General features: G+C 39.6%; 1 protein-coding gene across 4 annotated transcripts; it reads right to left on the minus strand.

The window, feature by feature from the left end:
- Positions 1-1,598: 1,598 nt before the first annotated feature.
- On the minus strand, positions 1,599-16,890 carry s100p (S100 calcium binding protein P). Of its 4 annotated transcripts, XM_071487313.1 has the most exons (7): positions 16,738-16,831; positions 14,977-15,218; positions 5,817-5,924; positions 4,437-4,607; positions 4,084-4,279; positions 3,469-3,749; positions 1,599-2,061 (listed from the first exon to the last, which is right to left on the minus strand). In XM_071487313.1, exons 3-7 carry the CDS (start codon positions 5,864-5,866, stop codon positions 2,043-2,045), a joined length of 717 nt encoding a protein of 238 aa, XP_071343414.1. In that variant the 5' UTR covers positions 5,867-5,924; positions 14,977-15,218; positions 16,738-16,831; the 3' UTR covers positions 1,599-2,042. The 4 variants fall into 4 exon arrangements, with proteins under 4 accessions (XP_071343414.1, XP_071343413.1, XP_071343411.1 ...); XM_071487312.1 differs by lacking the exon at positions 14,977-15,218 and having other exon boundaries at positions 16,738-16,890; XM_071487310.1 differs by lacking the exons at positions 14,977-15,218; positions 16,738-16,831 and adding an exon at positions 9,862-10,969.
- Positions 16,891-23,655: the final 6,765 nt, after the last annotated feature.

The following is a 23,655-nucleotide window of genomic DNA, read 5'->3' on the forward strand; positions in this document are numbered from 1 at the left end:
GCATGGAGTCATATTTCTAAATTTATATTTGAACTATATGGGTGTGATCATTTTGTGAGGCATATCACTTAAATGTATTTTCAGTTAAACTGAAATTTGACTGGTTGTCATGATAAATGACTTGAAACAATGCTCAGAGTTTTGTCCATCTGACTGAGCAGTGTCACTATGGAGGAGGTGAGAAGAAAAACAAATATATAGTTCAAATGGCTGGACAGCAGAAACATTCAAGGCCCTGAGGGATTCTTTTTTTTTGTTTTGTTTTGTTTTTCAATTTTCTGTGATGCAATAGTTTCAGTAAAAGTAAATGTAAAAGTAAAAACATTTATTAGCCCCCAACTCTAACATGATGCACTCAGTTGCAGTTGCCATTGTTTGAAGTACACACACAGTGGCATAGGAACGTCACTGCAAACAGGTGTTTTGGTGGTGTAATTGCAAAATGATGCAAACACACCAGTGCACGTGTATAAATGGCTACACAGAAATATAAACCAGGCTTAAGCAGCCTCCCCCAATTTCTTTTCAATTTTTTTTCTCAAAGCTCTTTTCACACTGCTAGAAATAAAACTCTGGTTGAGAAATACTGTCTCATTTATTTGCTGGAGGAGATTGAACTGACTGAGGCAGGTTCAGGGTGAATATTTTGTGCTTGTCTGGCCACTTACAGACATGGACAAGACATGCTACCAATGGTCCAATCGCAGTTGTTGTGGTCTGTGTCGCTGCAATGTGTAGTTACATTTCTAGGGGGGTGCACGTCAGGCTACAGCATGGGCTATGCAGCTTTGCAATACCTATGCCATATGCACGCAGCGTACCTACAGTGTACATATGGTGTTGATTTCAAGCAGAACTATAAATTGGCCTTTTGGGCCATTAATGACATTAGCATTCCTGAAGGACCTACCCATGGCCTTTCCTCTGGGGCCATCCACCCTAGGGCAAGGATAAACTTGGACTCAAGCTTAACTAACAATGTATGCCCGGGCTGTTGTATTGGACTGCACTGACTGTACAGGTGTCACAGTATACTGTCAGGTAACTTGACCTCTATTCGCTGTCCAGTGTCAGGCTGAACCTCGGCATTTGACATTGAGTAGACAGAGGTGTGACATATTAGATATTGATCACTGATAATTTTCAGACATGAAAATGTGAAGATATTGTTTTTGTAAACACTCTTGTCTTTAGCAGATTAGCTGATGTCAAATCTTACATTTGCACACTTGGCTTCCCTCAGTAATGGATTAATCTTAATATTCATTCACAAAAAACTGTATTGACAAGTTTAATAAAAGAGGATTGGTGTTATTTGTCCAACTGATGTCCCATCAAATATTCATTCGCTTTAAATAAGTGAGCCTGTTTTCCAGCATATTTTCTTTCAAAAATTCTTGCCCTCATTGTAATGGAAGTATTATCTGATGTTTTTTCCATTTCCTCTAGACATATTGTGTTGACATTTTATTTCAACTCCAAATAATATCAACATTACATTATCAAGTGCCACAAAAAATACATGATGTTTTGGGTCCTCTGTCTCCCTCTAGAGGCGAGTGACACCAGCAAAACAAATAAATAATATTATGTATTCATTATAACATTATCAAGAGGCAACAAGCACATTGTGTTTATTTGATGGTTAAATCATTCACATAACGAAACATGTTGGAAAGAAAATCAATCACAGGCAGTAGTGGTTTAATGCATGAAGCTGTGAGTTAAACGTGTTCAGCTTAAATTAGTCGTTGGGTGGCAGGGATTTTCCCCTCGGGAGGCAGTTTCCTTTGCTTAAAGCAGCGGTAATCATGTGCAGAATACTGTATCTAACCCATCCTCCATCAGCAGCTTCAGCATGACAAGATGAAAACAGAGAGAACGACTGTGGTGAGGTAGAATAATGTTCAGTGGAGTAGAACTTTCAAATCCATCATCTTTGCTCCTCATGGTTTGAATTGTTTATAGTTGCTGTTTATATGCTTTTCTACCATCATCCTATTGAACTAAAGAACAAGTTATGATGTGTAGTCCTTTCAGAATCAGCAGCCCCTCTTTATTCTGCAAAACACATTTAAAGACATTGTATCAAATCAGCTGGAAATGAAAAAACATCTTGTATGACATCAACTCCATCAACTCCTCCATAAAACTCAGAACCAGAGATTATTACATCCTATTACTGTACGAAGAGCATTCAAATGCAGTGACTGGAGAAGTACCCCAGTGATTTAGAAAGAGAAAGAGAGAGAGAGAGAGAGAGAGAGAGAGAGAGAGAGAGGGAAAGAGAGAGAGACAAGAGCAATAGAGACACAGCCCAGACACAGCTTCAAAGTTTGTTAATTTCAGTTAATTAACAGTTCACAGTGTAAGTATACAAACTGCAACTCTTCATCAATCTTCATCCTGTGACACAGATGCAGTAAAGCATTAAAGCTAGGCTTGTTTCATGTGGAGCCAGATGGCCTTTTGTTTCGTTTTTTTGGTATCAAGCTACAATTTCAAAACATTTATCTTTAAAGGAACAGTTTGACATTTTGTCAATACATATTTCATAAACCATTCAGTGAAGATTGTCTGAGCATTAAGCTGCTTTACAGCGATACCCTGAAATCACATTCACGGGCTAGCATGATATACAATATATGACAACAACCACATTGCAAATGATAATCAGATAATTAAAAAGTCAGATAAATCAATAACAAACAAGTCTGTCAAGAAGGAAATAGCCTGCAACAACAACAGAAACTGTCACATTTAGGAAATATTGAATAATTGTCATTGTAATTTGTTCTGTTTGGTGGAAAGAACCAGAAAGCTAATGGATATTTACTTTCTTGTTGAGAGTCAAATCTGTATGCTAAATAAAGTTATTCAGATGGAAACAGTTTCCCTGGATGAAACATACAAGATATAATGTGTTAACTAATGAGCTTCACAGGTGCTGGTTGGCAGATTTTTTATTACCTTTGGAAACCACTCAGGTCAGTTGCTGGCTTCCCCCTGTCTCCAGTGCTACGTCACTGACTGTAGCTTCATATTTAATGAACATCGGACACAATGTAAAAGGAAACAAATAAATGTACTTCCCTAAAAGCGAATGCAGAATTGTTACTTAAATCTTACAAAATGAGTCACTGTCCAACAACCACAATGTGATTTATCATTTCAAAGATTGTTACTGAACTTCCACCACCAGCAGGCCCCATTAATATCAATCACAGTCAGGCCCCACTAATGTCAAGCCGCAAACTTCAGTGTCAGTATCTTCAGTTCTGGATTTCAGCCCTGTCTGAAAAATATCTGCTCCTCTTTCTAGCTGCTTTAAGGTTGTCACTTTGTTTAAATCCCACAAGTCCAGCTGTGACAGACAGACCACATCTGGTCTCATGAAGCTGCTTCAGTTGTCCCTTTGTCCATATAATGGGAACTCCCATCTGAACTTACACCCTTTCTAACCTTCACCTCTTGATGCGGCTTAGTCGCTCACACATGATGGACAGGTACTGGGTCAGCTTCACCATGGCGATGATGAGGGTTCCTCCGATCAAGGTGCAGGTCGGCCAGAACAGGGAGTGGAAGACGGCAACCCGACCGTAGATCTGGGTCAAAATGGCACTGTCCATCCCGTCGGTAGGGTCCGTGAAACACTGAACTGTGTGCTGAGACCTGAGACGCTCAGAAATGTTCTGAACAATGGCATGTGTGGCCGCATAGTCCTTATGACACTTTGGGATGTAGAAGCACTGAGGCAAAGGGAAAAAAAAGAAAACCAGAGTGAAACTAAAAGTGTTTAGTTTTTTTCTCTTATTCTTTTATTATTATACAGCTGTATGGTTTCATGGTAATCTGGACATATTTAAATATGTCCAGATTGCTTGACTCCAACAACACAATAAGCCTGTTTGATAAGCATCTGTAAGACCTCATTAGTTACAAATATAAATATTTGCAAGCACAACCCACAAACAGATAATGATGAATTCTTGAAGCACGAGTAAAAAAACCCACGTAATTTAAATGCACTGGTAAACATTTCGGGGGTTTCAGACAACTGCAGCATTATCAGTTGCTGAGTACCTCAGGGTTGCTGTCCTGCGTCTCCTCGTTGTGCAGCAGTCGTACCACCTTTCCTGAGGAGTTGAGGCTGACGTAGACCTGGAGACAGGGGTAACGGGACCTCCTCCAGCACTCTGCTCCACAGCTGTATGAACAGTTTACATCCCATGTGATGGTGGAGTTCACAACAGTGCAGCTGACCTCATCTGTCCACACACTGTAGAAAAAGACCATAAGATCAAATCTCAGCATTAAAGTGTGAATTTTGAGAATATTTTAAAGGGTTCAGTAACTAGTAAGTCACTGTGTGTGTGACGATGCAGTTACCACTGTAACATGATATTTGTTGCTCTGTAAACTGAAAGTGTTGTCACCTGTCAGAGTAGGAGCGCAGTATGGTGATGCCTAGGACAAAGTACATCATGACAGAAAGGAAGACCATGCTGAGGCCCAGCAATATGGCTCTGTCCTCTCCTGCTCTCAGAGCTGTCACCGTCTTCCTCTTGTCCAGGACCTCATACTCACGAATCTTCTGGTAGATGGACCTGGAAACAGTTAGCATTGAAGATACACCATGACAGTTTTCTTTCATTTTGCCACCTGTCCTTGTCGGGCTTTGGGTAAGGTGACTGATAGGACAGACTCTGTAGTGTCCTTAAACTATGAACCACTGTAATAACTGCCTCTAGTGTCTAACATTGGATTAATTGTTGAGTGTTGAGTTGAGTTGGGAGAGTGATAGCTGCTCAGTCTATTTTGTTTCATTACATCTCAAGCATTACCCGTCTGGTTGCTGGACACCTTAGAGAATCTTTAACCTCCTTATCAGATCCTCAGATAAAGACTCAGAGAAGACTAAATGTGAACGTCTCCCTGGGCTTCAGAATAACCAACATGAGATCAGGAGGATGTCACCTCTTAAAACCCTGTTATTTTTGTTTTTTTTATAGCAATGATCTCTTATTATTTAATCAAATTTTCAGAATTTTAATGAGGTCTTTCTAACTTTTATCCCTCTCATGTTTCTTTCTATTATCATGACGTGATGCACTGACTTGAATTCAGTGACGCTTCTTCTATTTGCAATGCACATGTTTCAACTATTGTATCTCTGGCACTTCAGCTTCAACTCTATCTGCTTTCATCGCCACACTTCAACTGATACTTTAACTGTGCTCCTCTCTTCCCCCTCAGCTGACAGTTTAACTGCTTTCATCCTCACCCTTAAACTGACAGCTGAAATACTCCAAGTGACACTTCAGCTGCTGTCACTGGTGACATATCAACTGACACTTCAATCAATTACAGTGCTGTGCACACACTTAAACTCTCTCTGGCACTTAAACTTCAACATAAATTTTAATTAGCTTCACCATTTACAGTTCAACTGCTTCATTGCTTTCTCTTGAAATGACTGTAAAGCTAGTCTTATCTCCGAGCCTTCACTTCAACTGCTTTCAGTGCTTTACTCTTTACAAATGTCAGGTCTACGACTTTCAGTGCTAAAATGCAAACTGGAAATTCAACTACACTTCAAAAGACACTTCACATCTTGTCGGTGCTTATACTTACATTACTTTAAGTGATTCAACTTAAACTGCAACTCTTCATTCAACATTTCACATACAAACAAGTAACATTTTAACACACATTTATATGTGCTCTTTTCACTACACTTAAATTTAGGTTTTACTGGCTCAAAAATATTTCTGCATTGACATTTAAGCAAACACAGGTGAGACAAGATTCAATACCTGCGGTCACCTCTTCCATCCGCTGCTTTACTTCCTGCCCATAGAAACATCCTATCTGAGGCATGTGGGAACTGTAGTCTGCTGTTGCTGCTGGAGGTGCTGACCCACCTATGAAACATACAGATACTGTGAGTCAAAACCCTACAGACCCTACACAGGACCTGACCTCGTTGTCCTAACGGTCTAGGACAAAGGGGCCAGAAGTGATGCAGGCTATGGGTCAGATTTACTGAAAACCCCAACTCTACTGTGCATGTGTAGTTCACATTTAAACTCTAAGCTCTGAACAACAACAATTGAGGCCAACTACATTATGACCACAGATTACAATTTTAACGTTGTGCTACAGTGATTTTCTCAAAACAAAATGAGTTGAAAAGCATAAGTTCCTGTTAACAATAGCTAAAAATATCAGCCACTGTGCTGGTCTTAAGTGCATTTTAACATCCTAATATATCAGTTGTACAGGAGTAGACAGAGTGCAGGTAACATCAAAGAGGTGAAAACAGCCCCAGCTGGTTGTCAAGATGTATGTTCCATGTCAACACTGATCCAGCATGCCTCATAATAATTTACAACACGGGTTTAACAGGTTTCTTTCATCGGTCATCAATAACAGTCCAGCGCTCCCTCTGAGTGTCGTCGGCTCAGTAGGTATGTACTGTACACCTGTTGTAGACAGTGGTTGTAGTTCACTGTGCAGGTACAGCTGCTCTGAGAAGGAATTTAAGACTCAGTTTTTTAAGACTGTTTTTGCCAACAGACAAACACTAATGTCAAAGAGTCTCTTTGAATTTCTATCTTAACGTATGAACTTTAACTCCCATATAGTGAGTTCAGCAGTGCAGAAATTACCCCGACCATGAAAACAGGCGACACAATAATGGCTGCTCACTCTGGTTTTTGTAAAACCCTGAATTACATCCATTGCTAACTGTTTAAAATTCTCGGTTTCTGTAATATCTTTCCATGGCAACTGTAATTAAGCTTAGGAAAAGTTGTGGTTATGACAAATAAATTAAGGCTAAGCAAACTGTAATTGCAGGCTCGACACAAGCTCCAGTCTCAAACATCAAAGATCTGACATGCTTCCCGCCATGAAGGTCACACTACTTCCCACACTGGCACTGAGTGGTGGCAGTGAATGTGAGGATTTGTCCAACATGAATGTAATTCCTTGGACACTACGCTGCTGTCTCGGCTTTTACCAGTTTTTAGGTCATTGTGTTTTATGCCTATTGAGGTTTAATTAAACTGGTCCAGAGTCACTATCAAATATCTGTAGAGAAACACATTCAGTGTGACAATACGTCAATCTGCCTGCATGTCTTCCAGTTAGTGGAAAAATGTGTAACCCTAAAATAAGTGCAGCGCTGACATTGTGTGTATGCGGCGTGCCTTTTCCGAGAACATGTGTTGGTTTGATTTATGTGTGATGAGTGTGTTGACTGGTTGCATGCCTACACACTTCTTAATGTGTGTCTTTGAGTGTTATATTTGTCTAAAGAGAGTTATCTTTGTAAACTCGCGGAGAAACTCCAGTGGCACACACACACATGAAGTGGTATGTGGACACAGTGTCTACAACACATAACTGTCATTCCTTTACAGTTTAAGAGCTCCTGCACAAATGGAAAACATGATCTCTCATAAAAGCTGCTGTTGTGAAGGGCAAACAACACTGTCACCTGATCTAGAGAGAAAAATGAACATTACACAATATACTATAATCCCTATGGACACAATTATTTTTTAGCCTGTTTGTCCCTTCTTGAGATAACAAAGCTTATTATTTCATTAGATATTATCAGGAGAAAATAATTTAGATTTTTGTTAATGTGAGATAACAGGAGATTCTCGAGATATTATCCCATCATTGTGAGATAATGGAGTTTTGTTATGAAACAAAAAATCATTTTTTCCTGATATGTCGTTATGTCAAGATACCGTTCTTCAATAACAGGATAAAAAAGGTATTTGCAAGTATGGCCTCTCTCAGCTTCCGTAAATGCCAACTCCAGGACGTGTTGAAAATGTGTAACATCAATGTTTTTAAGCCTGCAAAGCAGGAATTAGACACAGCTACTTCTCCTTGCAACCTATGCTACGACCTTGAAAATGTTAGAAAAACTTAAATGACAATGGATGCAGGTGGATGGTGATGCAGCGTCGATGAAAAAAATAACGTGGGCAACATATCGCTAAGGAGTTTCAGCAGAATGTATAAAACCCTAAGAAGTAGGGTAGTAGTAGTTGAAGTTTATATCACCAACAAAGTTGAATACATACATACATTTAAAAATCCTTTGCAAATTGTAGTAACAGTATGATGATTGGTATACTTATTGAGACAGTATTTCCTTAGCTTCTAACATCTTTTACGGTAGTTTGTATTTACTGCATCTATTTCAAAAGTTATTCAAATGCCAAACACAACATCTGTAATCCTCCCACCAGGCCTGACAGATTGGACAGTAACAAGGACAACATGTAACATGTCCTCCAACCTAAATGACCATATGGGTCGTTTGTCTCTACCCTTGAAAACGAACCATAGGAGTGAACCAGTGGCAGGGATCATGGTAACAATAATGAACATGCAGTTAATGTTGTGGAATGGTCACGATTTGGTTAGGTTTAGGAAAAGACCACGGTTTGAGTAAAAATAAATACCTCCCCTCTATCGTCATGGTTACAATAATAGCCATGATGTTAAGGGTGTTGAACTGCCATGGATAAAAAAAAAAACAAAAACACATTGATTTCAGATTCGGAAATGAGCAGTGGTCTCCTAAATGAAGTTGAGATCAGTGTATCATTATTTACTTATATTTATTATTATTATTATTATTATTATTAGTAGTAGTAGTAGTAGTAGTAGTAGTATTGTACATGCCTACCACCACTGTTTACCTCTCCATTTCAAAATGCTATATTCACATACGATAAATCAACAAAATCTGAAAAGACCTTAAAAACTCTAATCAATATTAATCAATATATATCAATTATAAGAACCTGACAAAAATTTTCAATAACTTAGCAGCTCAGCACGTTTTCACATTTCAGACAAGACTAAATTTATGTTTTTGACAGAGTCTGGAAATAAGTGGACAAACAGAAAACCAAAACACCAGGAAGCTGTTGTCACCTGGTTACTAAAGCAGGCGCAGTCAACATGACAGGAATAAATATTGACTGAAACATGCTTCAGTACACACACATTCACACACAGACACGCTCAGTCTATAAAAGTAATAGGGCCATGAATAATGGACCACCTGATGGGTGCCTCAGTCAATATTTGCTTATCCTGTATATGTATGCTGTCTGCTGGGTTGTTTCAGGCAGGCCTGTTCACACTGCAGCGGTCTTAGCTGCAGCTTAGTGACAGCACGAGTTCACTGAAATTTACACTGGCGATGAAAGAAAGTGAATAATCAAGACTCAAGACAGGAATCCAAACTCGATCCTTAACCCCTCGTTGGCAACATTAGGGACAAGGACCGCCAGGGGACCACAACATGAATCAGAAGGGTCACAACATTAATAACAAGATGGAATGAAAACATGTTTTTGCTTCACAAATTATGTGACTTTTTTCTTATGATTAATATTTATTTATTTTAATTTAAATTCATTGGCCAATTTAATAACCAATTTTATGAGAATTTTTTCAATTTATATACAAAAGCATTGTCAGACATGATTTATTACCTTGAATGTCATGGTTAGATATAAATATTATTGATTAATGTTAAGTATACCACTAATGGATACATAGATAAATACTTTATTGATCCCTGTGGGAAATTCAAATATCAAATAGCGAGACATATCAGTATTATTTTATCTGGCTGTATTGATGCAGAAGCTGAAGAGGATAAGTTTGTCTCTGCTTGATACAGTCATATTTTGTTCAATGTAGTGCACTGTATAGAGGACCTGCAACAAACCAAGTGTATCACTGTAGCCACATCCTATTTTAAACATGCGTAGCACACACTTTATATGTCCTAAGTACTGATGATGAAATGGAGCTCACCTGATTTCTGACTGTGGTGCTGGACAGAAGTCAATAATCAGACTGTCGGAGCAGTTGTCCCCTAACATGGCACTTTGCACAACATTTCCATCCATGTGCTCATGTTGACCTTTATCCAAACCAGTGCTTCCATTTAATTTACTTAAAAGTTCTTACCCCTGTTGGATGAAACAGCTCAGCACAATTTCCCCAATGTCCCACGCCATCCAATTTTGAGGAAGCTACGTCAACATTTCAGTGGAAAAGGAAAAAGAAATAAAAAGAACTGTGACGCTGGTTTTAAAAAGTTGCCAAGAAATAATGAAAGTTATTACTCATGACTACTTAGCAGAAAACAAAACAGTGAAAAAAACCAGGAAATGGTCAATAATGATCCATTATCTAGAGCTGCTTATAATCCACAAGGCTTTGTGGCTGAGGAGAAAGTCGCCTGATGGCTCTGCTTCTGGCTGCTGTTGTGTCTGAGGTGTCAGGTCTCTATAACAGCAGTGTAACTGAGTTTACGTCAGCCTCATCAGCATCTGTCAGTGTGGATGTGGGAGGTGGATGGGGAATGTGGGTGTGGGCAAGGGCTGGGGGTGAGCATGACAATATCAATGTTCCTAAAACATCAACATCAAGAAAATAGTCCTCTCTGTTCACTACCAGAAGCCTCTGCCCTCATTTCCTCACACAAAACTGACCAAACTCATGAAAACGGTGGCCGCTAAACTAAACTTGATGGCTGGTGGAGTGTAAATAATGCTGTTTAAACAATCTGGAGCTGTCACCTGGCAGTTAGCACTGTCACCTCACAGATAAAAGGTCCTGGTTTTGTGTGGGTTTTGCATGTTGTTAGTCCAATTTGGAAAAACTGACACTTTAAATTGTCCACAATAAACCAAATGGCAGAAAGACAAGTTTGTTGATTAGCATTGGAAGAAAGAAAGAAAACATCCAGCAGCTAAAGAGGCAGATATGTTTTTAGGGAGTGGACACCCAACCCTACTGCCATTAAGGTTTTGGAAAACTCATGGTCAAAGCAAATGAATTATGAGTAAGATATGTCTTTGGTTAGGCAACTGCCACTCAACAGAGAGTCATTTGCTCCATACAGCCAGCATCCACCACACCCATCACACGGCCACAGCACAGATCAAATTGTGGTGCATTGTAGCAGACTCTGCCTGAGACACAGCTGTGTACAAGGACTTCTGTGGGTAAGTGCAGTGTAACTGCAAGCTGACAGCTGGCAGTTATAACAATAGGAATACAATAGTTTCAGTCAGTCTTCAGCCTTCTGCTACTTTTTTCGGGGAATGGGACAGAATCCAGAGTTCACTGCCAGTTGTTATCTAATGTCACAATCCTGTGGTTGCAACAACCTGAGAAACACTGCCTTTGACCTTTAACTGGATGCCAGATATATTAAATAATAGCATTGTCTACATGTGTGTATGTGAGTGTGGTATTTTCACTGTCCATGTAATAGGCCAACTTGATAACAAGACAAGCACATAAAGTGATGTAAGTTGTGCAAAACAGTAAAAAGGAAGAGGAACAAAAGTGAACCTGTCTTTATGTGGATGTTTATGCACTTGGACACAAGTCTTCAGCTTTAAGTGTAATTATACAACATAAAAGTCTGCGAGTGTTTTATAAAAAGCCGACTGGGTAGCAATATTATGTGCTGTTGAGTTATTTATTCACCTTTCTTACAACTGTTTGAAAGGTCATGTGTTGTTAAAACAACAAGAGGAATGTTCTCTGATGTGGTCATTCATCGTACACTACATACACATGCCTGCACATGCTGTCCACATACTGCAAACTGTGCTCCCTGCATCCTTAGACATCAACACAGCCACAGACTACACCACACACACACACACACACACACACACACGCACGCTGGATTAATCTCAAATGGTTCATGAGCCACTTGTCTCTCTCTGACACATGAACCTCACGGCTTTCCTGGAAGGCGGGACCGTCAGGTGGCATGGTGACGGCACGCGCGCTGCCATTCTCTGTGGCAGAGTCAGAGGACTCACAGACAGACAGGCATGCCTCCCACACACACACACACACACACACACACACACATGCACAGGGTGCATCTCAGAAATGATGTCATGGTTCTGTTTCTGGAAGGTTATCCGGAGGGCATGTGTTCAGGGTGTGTAGCCTGCAGTTGTCTTCTGCCACCTGACTGACCACAGAACAGACAGCGAGAGTCTCACACAGCTGTTCAGCCTGGTTTAGAATCAAAGAATCATGGCTTATAAAATAAAGCTGCAGTAAAATGAACTTCTTGTAAAATCACTAGTGGAGATGTAAAGCGCATGATAGCTGCTCACAATAGCAATCGCTAGCTGTTATATAACTAGTCACTTGAACAAACATTTTGCTGTTCTATTTTGCATCGCATGGGGTGAAAGATTACAGTGTGTGTACCAAGTCAGGGACCACATCCTTCAGAGGCTGCATTTGAAGACCAATTGCGTCACAGCAGGGCGACTAGTCTGTCTCAAGCCTTCTTTAAATGTGGCTGAGAAATGTTGTCTTCTTTTCCCGGGCAACAAAGGCTCCATCAAGTGGATCCTTTCCCGAGATTTAATGCACGAAATGCATAATTCATGAAAATAATATGGCAGAAAACAGCCATTAAGGACCTTAAAAAAAAAGTAAAGTCAGTAAAGTGAAAATATCCTGTAGGCCAGACCATCTTTCCATGAACTACAGTCATGTTAGGTCTGTAACTGCTTTTGCATTCAAACACATTTTGCATTATTATAACATCCGCTTGACGAAATTATGCATTTTATGCCACCAAATTGGATTTGTCATGAACTCTGTTAAATTTCTAGAGATAGAGAGATTTATATCTGGATAACATACAAATTACGTTCTTTAGCTCTTAAAAGCTCTTAAATTGAGTTTTTATGATTAGCTGCTAAGCACAATATTAACAGTATTGTTACCTGACCTTGAAACCTGGTCTTATTGAGTTTTCTGAACAAATCTAGTTTGAAAACCTTTATTTGAATATTTCTAAATAATGTTGTGTTTAATCAGATTACCACAAAGCAATTAACACAGCAAAGTTCCAAGCAAAATGCGTAACGAAGCGACATGTGTCTACAGTGTCCTCCAAACCTGAAAGGTACCGAAAAGGCAACGTAACATGTACAATGCACAGACAGTAGCAGGAACTGGGGATGAAAGAGGCCCACAGCTCAATTTTGCTCATCTCGGTATGTTTCCAAACCAAAAACATGAGTTTGTGTGTGTTGATGCCACTTCAACTGCCAAGTAGGTGCTAAAGTAGCAGTGAACCCAGTTCAAACAACAACTTGGTGACACTAGCTGACTAACTGGAAGAATCTTTAGTTTAATCAATGTGAAAAAGAATATTCCATTTAGTCAACTAGTGTTGCCGAGTTGTTGTGTTTTTTGTTTTTTTCACATTTGGCCTGTCCAGGACACAAACCATGGACCCATAACATCTCTTGTTTTATTATAGCTGGTAATGTTCATCAAAACTTTCAACAAACTCCAACAATTCATTGATTCATAGATATAAATGACAAATACTAAAAAATGAACAACAAACTGTAAGTGTTTTTTCTTCTGGGGACCCCCAAGTGCCCACTAACAGTGCTGCTCAACAAGGCTGCCAGTGGGTGTTTTACTTGCCCTGAAAGGCGTCTGTACTGCAGCTGGAAAGCCAAACTGGGGTCTGATTAACACTCAACACTGGCACATTGGCACAACATATATTTTTTATATATATTTTTTTATTTTTTTGGAAAGCAACAGCAACAATGACACAATGGCAAACAGCATTTCATGACCTAGTTTGAGAATATGTGAAACAGAATGAGTGTGAAACAGGGGAGCACAAGCAGAGAAAAGGACAAAGAGAGAGATGGATGGAGACAATGTGATGTACTGTAAATAGCGATAAAGTTGGCTTGTCTGAGACATATTTTGTTGTGGTGTTAGACTAAGTGCTAATGGCAGAGGAGTAGAGACAGCTGGTGTTAATGGTTCAGACCAGACTTGGTGGCACCTCACAGCGAGGTACAGTTAATAGAATGATCCAGACTACAGGGGAGTCGTTTTAGTGCATGTAAATTCAATTATCAGCTGAACAACAGTTTATAGTAGCAACTGAATTTAAATTTGGAGAAAGTATTTTAAGACTTTATTCATTTTTGCATATCTTATAAACTAAAAAATGTATTTTCTAATTTATTTTTTCTGTTTTTGATTACTCCTAACACATGTCATGAAAGTAACCTGTTATGAATACATTTTTGCATTTCACACAAAGACCAGTGACACTCGGTTTTTCATGTAATCGCCAATATGAAATAAATTTGAATACCTGAATTTAAACTTTCAGAAACATTCAGAAAATCCTACAAATAATTTTAACAAATCTGAATATGCACAGTTTTAGGGGTGCAGGTGCAGCTACAAACGATGCAGAATGAACCAAAGCAATAACATTGTGGGCGGTGAAACCAAAACAATGGGCTGAAAGATGCTAAAATACTCCATAGAGCTGAGAAGAACTGCAGAGCTCAGTGGTAACTATGTGTGGAAGCAACCACTTCCACATTATACATAGTCATGTATTATGCATGTACACACTTCCAGTATTAAAACATTACATAGCCAATATATCTAATATAAAAAATCATAGCAGCTTCAGACTTCTTCTGTAGTGAAGTGGTCAACTTTACTGCACACACCAGATTCAAATGAAGCTACCATGATGTGAGTCATACATTATAGCACAACATTGTTTCAAGCTGCGAGTTATGTCCACGCAAAACGTTGGACTAAAATATCATGCCACCATAATGAAGGCAACACTATCAGATATCAGAAATTACAGCTCACACAAGACAGATTGCTTTGATTTTGTTTTCATTTCAGTGACTGACAGAGACAGGAATTATGCAACTGAGAGAGAAGAGCGCTACATGCTGGGGGAACGCTGGCACCTCTGTCATATTCTGTACTCCCCCAAACTTTTGGGTACTGTAATCAAACGCCAAAATGCCATTAGAGGACATCTCCCCACCAAAGGTTGACTACCTTTTGTCATCCAGTTAATCTTACCTTTAAATGCTGCTGATGTCAAAAAGTTTCCTGGCTGCAGGTGTTCATTTTTCTATTTTAATCCCATGGCACGTTAAGAAGTGTCCTCTAGGCCGAGCCAACATGTGATATTCTGTCTATCAGGGACGGAGCAGCTCCGGCAGCACTCAGCATGCCTCCCATAGTGCAGACTGACTGACAACCATAATGTCCACACTGCCTCTCACTGCTCACAGTAATAATCAGTGTGTGATGGTGATTGTCTGTGGGATTTGGAGGAGAGACAGTGTTTGATGAGGCATGGAAAAAGCAAAAGTGAGCAGGAGGAGATGAAAGACTGAGGGAGGAAAAAGAACAACAAACGGGATGGCTAAAATTACTACAAACCGCATGATGAAGCATTTTAAAGATTGATGTTTTTGGGTTTTTTCCATTTCTTCCAAGTTAAGAAGTTTTGGATGAACCGATCAAGAACAGAGGGTGTTGCATGTTATATGGATTGCAAAGCTCCCTGAGACAAATTTAATTTGTGATATTGGGCTATATAAATAAAGTAAGCCTCACTAAACGACAGCGCGAAATGTCTAACAAGTGTTGGTGACTGACCAATAAGCTTGGTAATACACCTCATATTTTAAAGACACCCTCCAAGTTTTTCACCTTGTTAACGTGTGTGAGGTCTTTTTTTATATGATACAAGCCACATCATCAGCGAAACAATTAGTCAGTACTATAGCTTAGTGTTTCCACCTTGGACCTTGGACCTGCAGTGAACCAATCAAAAGTCTAAAAAAAAAACAGATTCAGACAGCCAGGCTTTCATACGTCACAAACCTTGGGAAGCAATCCCATCAATTTGTGGCACCTTGTCGGTACAGAGAGCATGAATTTGCATTAGCACAACCACTAACACTGTGCCAGCCACTGCCAGTTACAAGCTAACAAGCTAACAAACATCACATACAAATAAAACATGCTATCGACACTTGCAGTTCTGATACGGTTGCTAGTCACAGATTTTGAACAAACTCCTCAGCTGCTGTGAGTTCAGATGTTTACAGTCAATCAGACTAGACGAATGCTGACTTGACATGGGTGGATGGTGTGATTTCCTGGTACTGAGATGATTTTTTGTTTTAACAACAAACAAAAAATAGGCTTTGTATAATGTACCTGAGCTGTTATCTTCTAGGGGTACGCTGCTTCTAGTACCCATCACAGCTCGGACTCTGAGCCCTACAGAATTTAATGAGCCCGTGTCCTTTAATCACCACTTGTGGCTGCAGAGGCTGCTGTTGCTGCTGCTCGGCAGTTAAGTTACATAGTCTTACTTTAACAAACAGATATGTCAGATTTTTTTTTTTTTTTCTTTTAACCAAGAAATACATTAAAAGATTGTTCAGTGCTATTGATATTGTATTGATTCTACTCATATTCAAGTGATGTTATTATTTTTTTTCCTGAAACAGGAAATATGACAGGGCACCTTGGTAAAAGCATATATTTCACAAAATAATTCTTGTTATTTGTAGTTATTCTGGTAAAACATGGAAGAGTTAATCTCTTAGATCTGAGAGTAGATACTGTAACAACAATATATTTAAAAGATCATTATGAATGTGCCCCACTGTACTCTTAAAATTACAAACCTTTCTCATTCAATTTTAAAATAAAAACAGTTAGCACACCCAAAGGCACGAGACTGTATGAATGACTCACTTATCGTTCCTTCTCCTCTATTTGTGCTACTGAATGAAGAAACAAGAAGATCAGTGGGCTCACCCTGAGGTGCAGTGGGCGCTGGCCTTTCTGAAGATCCTCTGGTTCAGCATACTGTTTAATGCTGTGTTATAATGTCTGCCTGTCTGACGGAGAGGGCTGCCTACACACACACACACACACACACACACACAAACAACACACGTTACAACCACAGGATGAAGTGCGGCACAATAATCATAGAGGGAGAGAATTGGAGGAAGTGGAGGCGTCACTCACTTTCCTGATGGTGGGGGACGGCGGCTGCGATTAAATGTTTCCATCCAGTTCAAACTGTGAACTTTGCTTGAGTTCAGACACTTTAAAGAGTCCCTTATTATAACTAGGAGCACAGTGCTGTAACTTGTCATTCATGTAGAGAACTTCGCCTACATAATAACAACTGGCCTGTGAGTAAGTTTGTGATGATCACTGATTGTGATTCTTAGTCAATAGATGAGTCTTCCAGTGATAAAGTAATGATGATGATGATGATGATGATGACAGTTATACCATATGGTATTACAATACTGTGGAGCACTCATGGTCACAGAGGTGAAAAACAAAAGAAGAATTTGTTTACTCACCACAAAAGTCAGCAGAGAAAATAAAATCTTTGCTTTGTCCTTTTGCAGACAAATTCAATGTAATCTGATGATCGTATATTACACTGAAACATTTATATAAAACAACCTTTTGTGTGGATATTAATAAGACCCTGAGTCTTCAGAGTTGTGTGATGAACCAAATACATTCTCCTCTGTTAGAATATATTGATTCAGTGTATCTATAGGGCAATTGTTGGTATAAAAACTAAAAAGCATAGCTTAGCTGAGGCAACCCTGTGATCTAATTCATTTTCCCTTAGTTTTATTTTCAACTCTTTTTCTGTTTAACTGCTCCAGAATCTTTGAACACCACTTTCCTTGTATGTATAACTTTTTTTTATGTCCCCTGTTCACATGTTTTATTTTTTGGATAGATTTTAATCTCCTTTGTGGGGACAACTAACTGTAGGTTACACAGAAAATTAATGGCGTCATTTGTAACTGCAGTTATTTCATTTAATGAACCGTGCTTAAAGATTTGTCCAATTAAAACAGACTTTCAGTTGTTCCCTGCTTCCATCTGTCCATGTCCCTGTCACCTTCTTTTCTGGTTTACCTACCTTGAGCTTAGTCTTACACACTGGGTTTATGTGCACCACATTATGATCAGATTTAGTACAGGTGGGCTACACTAGACAGTATTTCATCTCCATGACTTTAGTAGAAAAATAGTGGTCACAATTGATGCAACACAGGCTGAGAAAATTCTGACTTGAAGTCCATAAACACTGGACCCTGCACAAGATGCAGACAGTGATGGATCTTTTCATTAGACCTCCCCAGCCTATAATAACCCATATCTGATTGTAAGTTGCTGCAGCCCACCGCAAATTACTGCCAGGAGCGCAGGTTTTTGCGTCACAGCAGTTTTTCAGTTTAGCACGGTATTTAGATGTAAATTAACCCAGCCAAAGTTTATCTGATTTACATAAAGAGGCATTAAATCAGATCTGATCCCAGATTCTGCATGTCTGGAAAGTATTGGAGTGCAAAAGACTTTTCTGCTGCTGTACTCTGACATTTGATTTGAATATTTGTTGAACAAGAAGATATTTTTGGAACTGCGTGTTGTATGTGGTTGTGGTTGTCAGCCATCTGGTTGTCTTGCATCTGCATCTTTAAAGTTTGTGTTTCTCTCACTGTCTTGACCTGGTTTAACTCTCTCACTCAGAAGGGGTGTTTGATAAAACGGTGCCATATATTTCACACCTGCTTTTAAATTTCAGATGCATTGTGCTCTGCTGGAGTGACTGTTTCTAGCTTGAAAAGGCCACACATCCTTTGTATGTATCGCTAATAGTCTTTCTGTTATAAAGGTCAAAGGGGGAGTGCTTGTTTGATGCAGCCATTGAGTTAACTTAACATGCAACAACCTTTCCTCCATTTACACACATTTACACTGATGACCACAGACCAAATATTTTGGTCTATACTTTTTGTTAGTTGCACCACTACAAATAAAAGCTTTATGTCAATTAGAGCAGGTTTAATAACACAACCATCATACTGTATATAACAGGGTGTATTTAAACAGGAAAGCCTGTGCAGCCGTTTTAGCACCAGGTGGAAGCAGAGAGTTGATGTGACTGTGATTGTACGTGGTTGTGCTCTTGCAGAAGGCTCAACAGGGGGCAGTGTGGAGTTATACATGTCAACATGGAGGTGATGCTGTTTGTCCATAGGAGGCACTATATCCTTACCCTTCCTTATTCTCTCCCTCTCTGTCACACACACACACACACATACATGCATACACACACACACACACACACACACACAGACAGTGTTTTGAATCAGGGTTCACTCAGGGCTTCTCAGCTTGGCATTCTGTTTTATAACTCCACCCTTAACAGCTCTGAATGCACTTGGTGACTCCACCGCACCCCCATCCTGTTGTACTGTCTGTGTGTTAGTATGTGTGTGTCTTTTAATGTGTGCGGAGGTGGGAAAGAAGAAAAGACTGGGAGGCGTCAAGGGGCCAAGGCATCAGGAGGAAATGTAGGTCATACTAGATAGGAGAGAGGAAGAAGTGAGGAGAATGGAGATAGAGGGAGACAAGAGGGAGGAAGATGGAGGGGGACAAGTTCCTCGGCCTCCCACAGTCCCCCATGTCTCCTTTGGCAAATGAACAGGAGGGACAGAGAAACAGAGGGATGGAGAAATCAGTGCAACACTGAGCTGATCACAGTTGTACTGTGTATGTGTGTGTGTGTGTGTGTGTGTTCTGTAAACAACAACCATTACATTGGGATGCTCCTTCCCTCCTTCCTTTCTCCTTCCACAAAGAGGTGACCTAAATGCAAAATCCACCGAACTGTTCGAGAAAAACTAAAAGAAACTGCTCTCTGAGTGTGTGTGTGTGTGTGTGTGTGTGCGAGTGGGTGTGGGTGGCAGGGGGGTTATGGTAAATGTTGCATCAGTCATGAAAGCCATAGTACTGCAGCTCAAAGCTTTATTCTCGCCTGTTGGCATAGCAACCACTGAGTCAAACCAGGATGATCAAAGAGGGCCTGATTATCCAGTGTGTATGTGTGTGTGTTTCTGTGTGTGTGTGTGTGTTTCTGAATGTGTGATTGATTAATACACGGCTGGATATACATAATATTATATTATGTACCAGCTTTATAAAACACCAGACAAGGTGTAGCGATGCTGATGGTACATCACTGGTATCAGGTATGGTTGCTAGCATGCTAAGGCTATCATTCTCAATCTGTTATTGGCAGAAACAGATAAATATGGCAAATATAGTATCAGAAATCACAATTTAATGTTTAATTCTACAAATCCTTGTTGAATGTTGGGCTGTGCTGGAAGCCAAAATAAAGTCAATGATTATTTTAACAACAGATGCCCACAGGTCACTTTTTTTTTTTGCCACCGATACCAATACCGATCAGCTGTGAGTGAGCTTGGCCAATCCACGGCTGATACTGATCATTTTTTGTATTTTGTTGTAGCAGCACACTTCAAACAAGACACACGTTTTAAATTGCAGAACTGCCATCTAAACTTCCTGATAGATGATCTGCGGACAAACTAGGCCAGCAGCGTTTCCAAAATTCTCCAATTTTAAGCTTTAGAAAATGCTGCAGTAGTGAGGACGCCAGGCGTAAATGTAGCAAAAGTGATACATTTTCAAACTAAAACATATTAGTGTGGATGAAGCCACTGATCGTACGGGAGACTGACCATGGTTAGTCACATGGTATCCAAACATCCATCCTATAACACCTTCTCTAGTACTTTTAATGGAAATATAACAATAAAACACACAATTACCTTTGCGATTTAGATCGTATTATATGTCTTTCCAGCTTTAAAACAAACCGTGATGTACAGTTCCCCCATTATCAGTATAAAGGCTGAAACATGATTTTGTGACTATGCATTTTAACATCCTTATCCTTGGAAGCACAAAAGAGTTTTGGGTGTTACTGCAGGTCAGAGAAGAGCTGGAGTGCACAATTCTGAGTTCTCAGCTACAGGTTTATCTGCTGTCCTGTGGGTGGGTTAGGAACAGTGTATGATATATTATCGTGCTAAGATGGAGCAGTTTGAAGAGCAACATAAAGGCTTGTAGATATATTTTAAGGATCCCTCTTCAGTGAGATACTAAAACCCTAATCTTAAGCTTTTGCTTTCTGTACATCTGTTCTTGTCACTGGGACACAGCCCTGTAGTGCACACATAGAAAGTTGCATGCAAATATGTTGGCTGACACCTTTGTGAGCATCTGTTCACCATCGCTGTGGATGCAGAAGAATTTCTCAGGCTTAGAATAACCAAATGGTACTATCACACTGCTCTGCCTCTAAAAGTACACACGATTAAGGAAGGTTTCAGTTAGATAGGCTATCTATACATTCATATCAGTACTTCATGAAATCACAAGGTTGTTGCAATCAGCAACACACACTACTTCAACAGACCTCGTGACTTCTGCTGCATCTCACTCTCTCTCTGTGGCCACATTACTGACACAACATCAGAGAAACCTTGCAGCATAAGTTTTAAGGTTCTCAGTTTGTCCCTTTACTCAGTCAAGTAAGAAACTGAAAGCCAGTGATGTGATATTAATTTAAACCATGTGAATATTAGTGAGGCTAGTTTAACAAAGAGGAACCATGAGATTTATTCAGTGAACACAAACAGGTTCATAGCTTTTGTCAGCTGAGTGAAGATCAGAGCTGTTTTTGTGTTTACGTGACAGAAAAGGAACGAGTATTTTAAGGGTATAAAATGTGTGTGTGAGAGTCAGGATGGGGGTGAGCCTGGTGTTAGAGAGTTATAAAAAAAACATGCCATCATTTCTCAGAAACCACAGAGCTGGTTGCCATGGGAATGCTGCAGGGAGCTCCTCAGCCTCCCACCAATGGGCTTCAGCGATTTGTTACCGCGGGAAACCTGGCTTGTTGCCTAGGAGACCAGAGGCTGTGTGCTCCAGCTCAAATGAATAGTTGTTCCTGCTTGGCTGTTATTAAAGATGAAACACTCAGTGGTGGAAAAAGAAGTGGTTTACACAGATATCTGGGTTTTCAGGTATGTGGGGGCAATATTGATCTGTAAATTGGACATCAGCCAGAGCGTGTCGTCCACATGACTTTTTATATTGCAGCATTATTGATTCTGTTTTTATTGTACAATTTGTCAGTGCTACTGTAAACTGTCTCTGTGTGATAATACCTTAAAGGAAGTATCCGCTAAAAAATGGCTAACATGAACAGTGCAGTCAACAGCATAAGACAGAAATATCCAAACTATACCCAAAGAACAGGAAGCATTATGTATTTTTACATTACATTTTATAACCACAATCACTGAGACATCACAACTACATTTACAGTATATACTAATATACCTGCCTTTGACTGAAAGCATCTGCTAACGTTCCTTTTCTCACTGATATAAACACCCAAACCAACGAATTGTAAGTAGTAACTCATTTGTTTGGATTCATCCCTTTAAGTGTACAGGAAATCAAATGTTACACTTGTAGCTGAATTTCTTAATACAGAGTGTAAGAGGTTAAAGCATCAGTCACACATTTAGTGGATTAGTGGATGAGTGCAGTCATGCAAATGAGTGCCATTGACTTGTCAGTGCTGACTTTTAAAGAAGCTGTGGATCCAACATGGAGGCGATCCATCCATCATAGTTTATTAACTGTGCTGCACCATCCTCAAAGAAAACACGATTTGTAGTCAGTTGTGAGACAGAAGTAGTCACTGCATTGCCAAGTCTCTGACACCACGTATTTCCCGAGGATGTGCAGATGAACTTTGCTTTGCCACTTTCTGGTGTGACTGGGTCTTAATTAAAAATGTTGAGTGTGACTGTGGGCACAGCTCTGTCCTGGCTGCTGGCCAGAGTTTAGAAGAAAAAGCTGGAGTTATTTTCTTATATTAGTGGTTAGTCTCACCACTCTCCAAGCACATACGTCTTGAAGATGGCTCACAGATGTATAGTTACATCACATTACACATTAAAAAAGGCGCATTAACTCTGTTAAAACAACTGGGCACTGTAGGTTTTAGAAAACATCACAACAAACCATTACTCTCATTGCATTTGCTGGGGACTATTATTAGCTGTGGATGAATCCTCATTTTGGGTAAGCGAGTGTTTATAGCAGCAGAATGGTGAATCACTGAGTGTGATGGTGTGTCTTGTTGCTGTGTTGAGGAATAAGATCACTGCCAAATCACACTACCACAGAGGCACATATTTCATATGTGTGATTAGGAGACTCAGATCAATAAGATGAGTAATAAAATTTGCTTTGCTTTTGCTTTATCGTTAATTAAACAAACAAAATGAGTCAATATCAAAACAACTTTGTGTTTCACAGACTTTGAGTGACAAAACATTCCAGAGGAGCATTGAATGTGAAAATTCACATCAGAGCAAAGAATGAAGAGTGAGAGAAAGTATTCAAAACACAATGAATTATTGATAAGGGAGCCATCTGGAGATGCAAATAACCTCCTACTAATTCACCAAGGACATCACCTGTGTGCACGACAGCACTGCAATGCAGAGGGAAATATCAGAAAGTGTATTATATGATAGCCTACTGAAAAAATACTATTTGGGATCAATGTTCATTTCCTGGTTTTCAGTTGGGAATTTCAGTGTTCATGTCTCATAATGACTGATTGATCTGAGCATTGATCAAATCAGCAGTATCGACTATATTAGGTGAGGTACCCATTTTCAGTCATTTCTCAGTATAACCTATTGCATTAGTGGCTGTTAATGTCATTTTTATACTTCCAATGTGACACCACTAAAAGGTCTCACAGAACCAAACACTTTCCATACAGCTTGAGTG

The sequence above is a fragment of the Trachinotus anak genome, unplaced genomic scaffold (genome assembly GCF_046630095.1).
Source record: "Trachinotus anak isolate AG129_WGS33_773 ecotype Australia unplaced genomic scaffold, CSIRO_AGI_Tana_v1 ptg000010l, whole genome shotgun sequence".
NCBI lineage: Eukaryota > Metazoa > Chordata > Actinopteri > Carangiformes > Carangidae > Trachinotus > Trachinotus anak.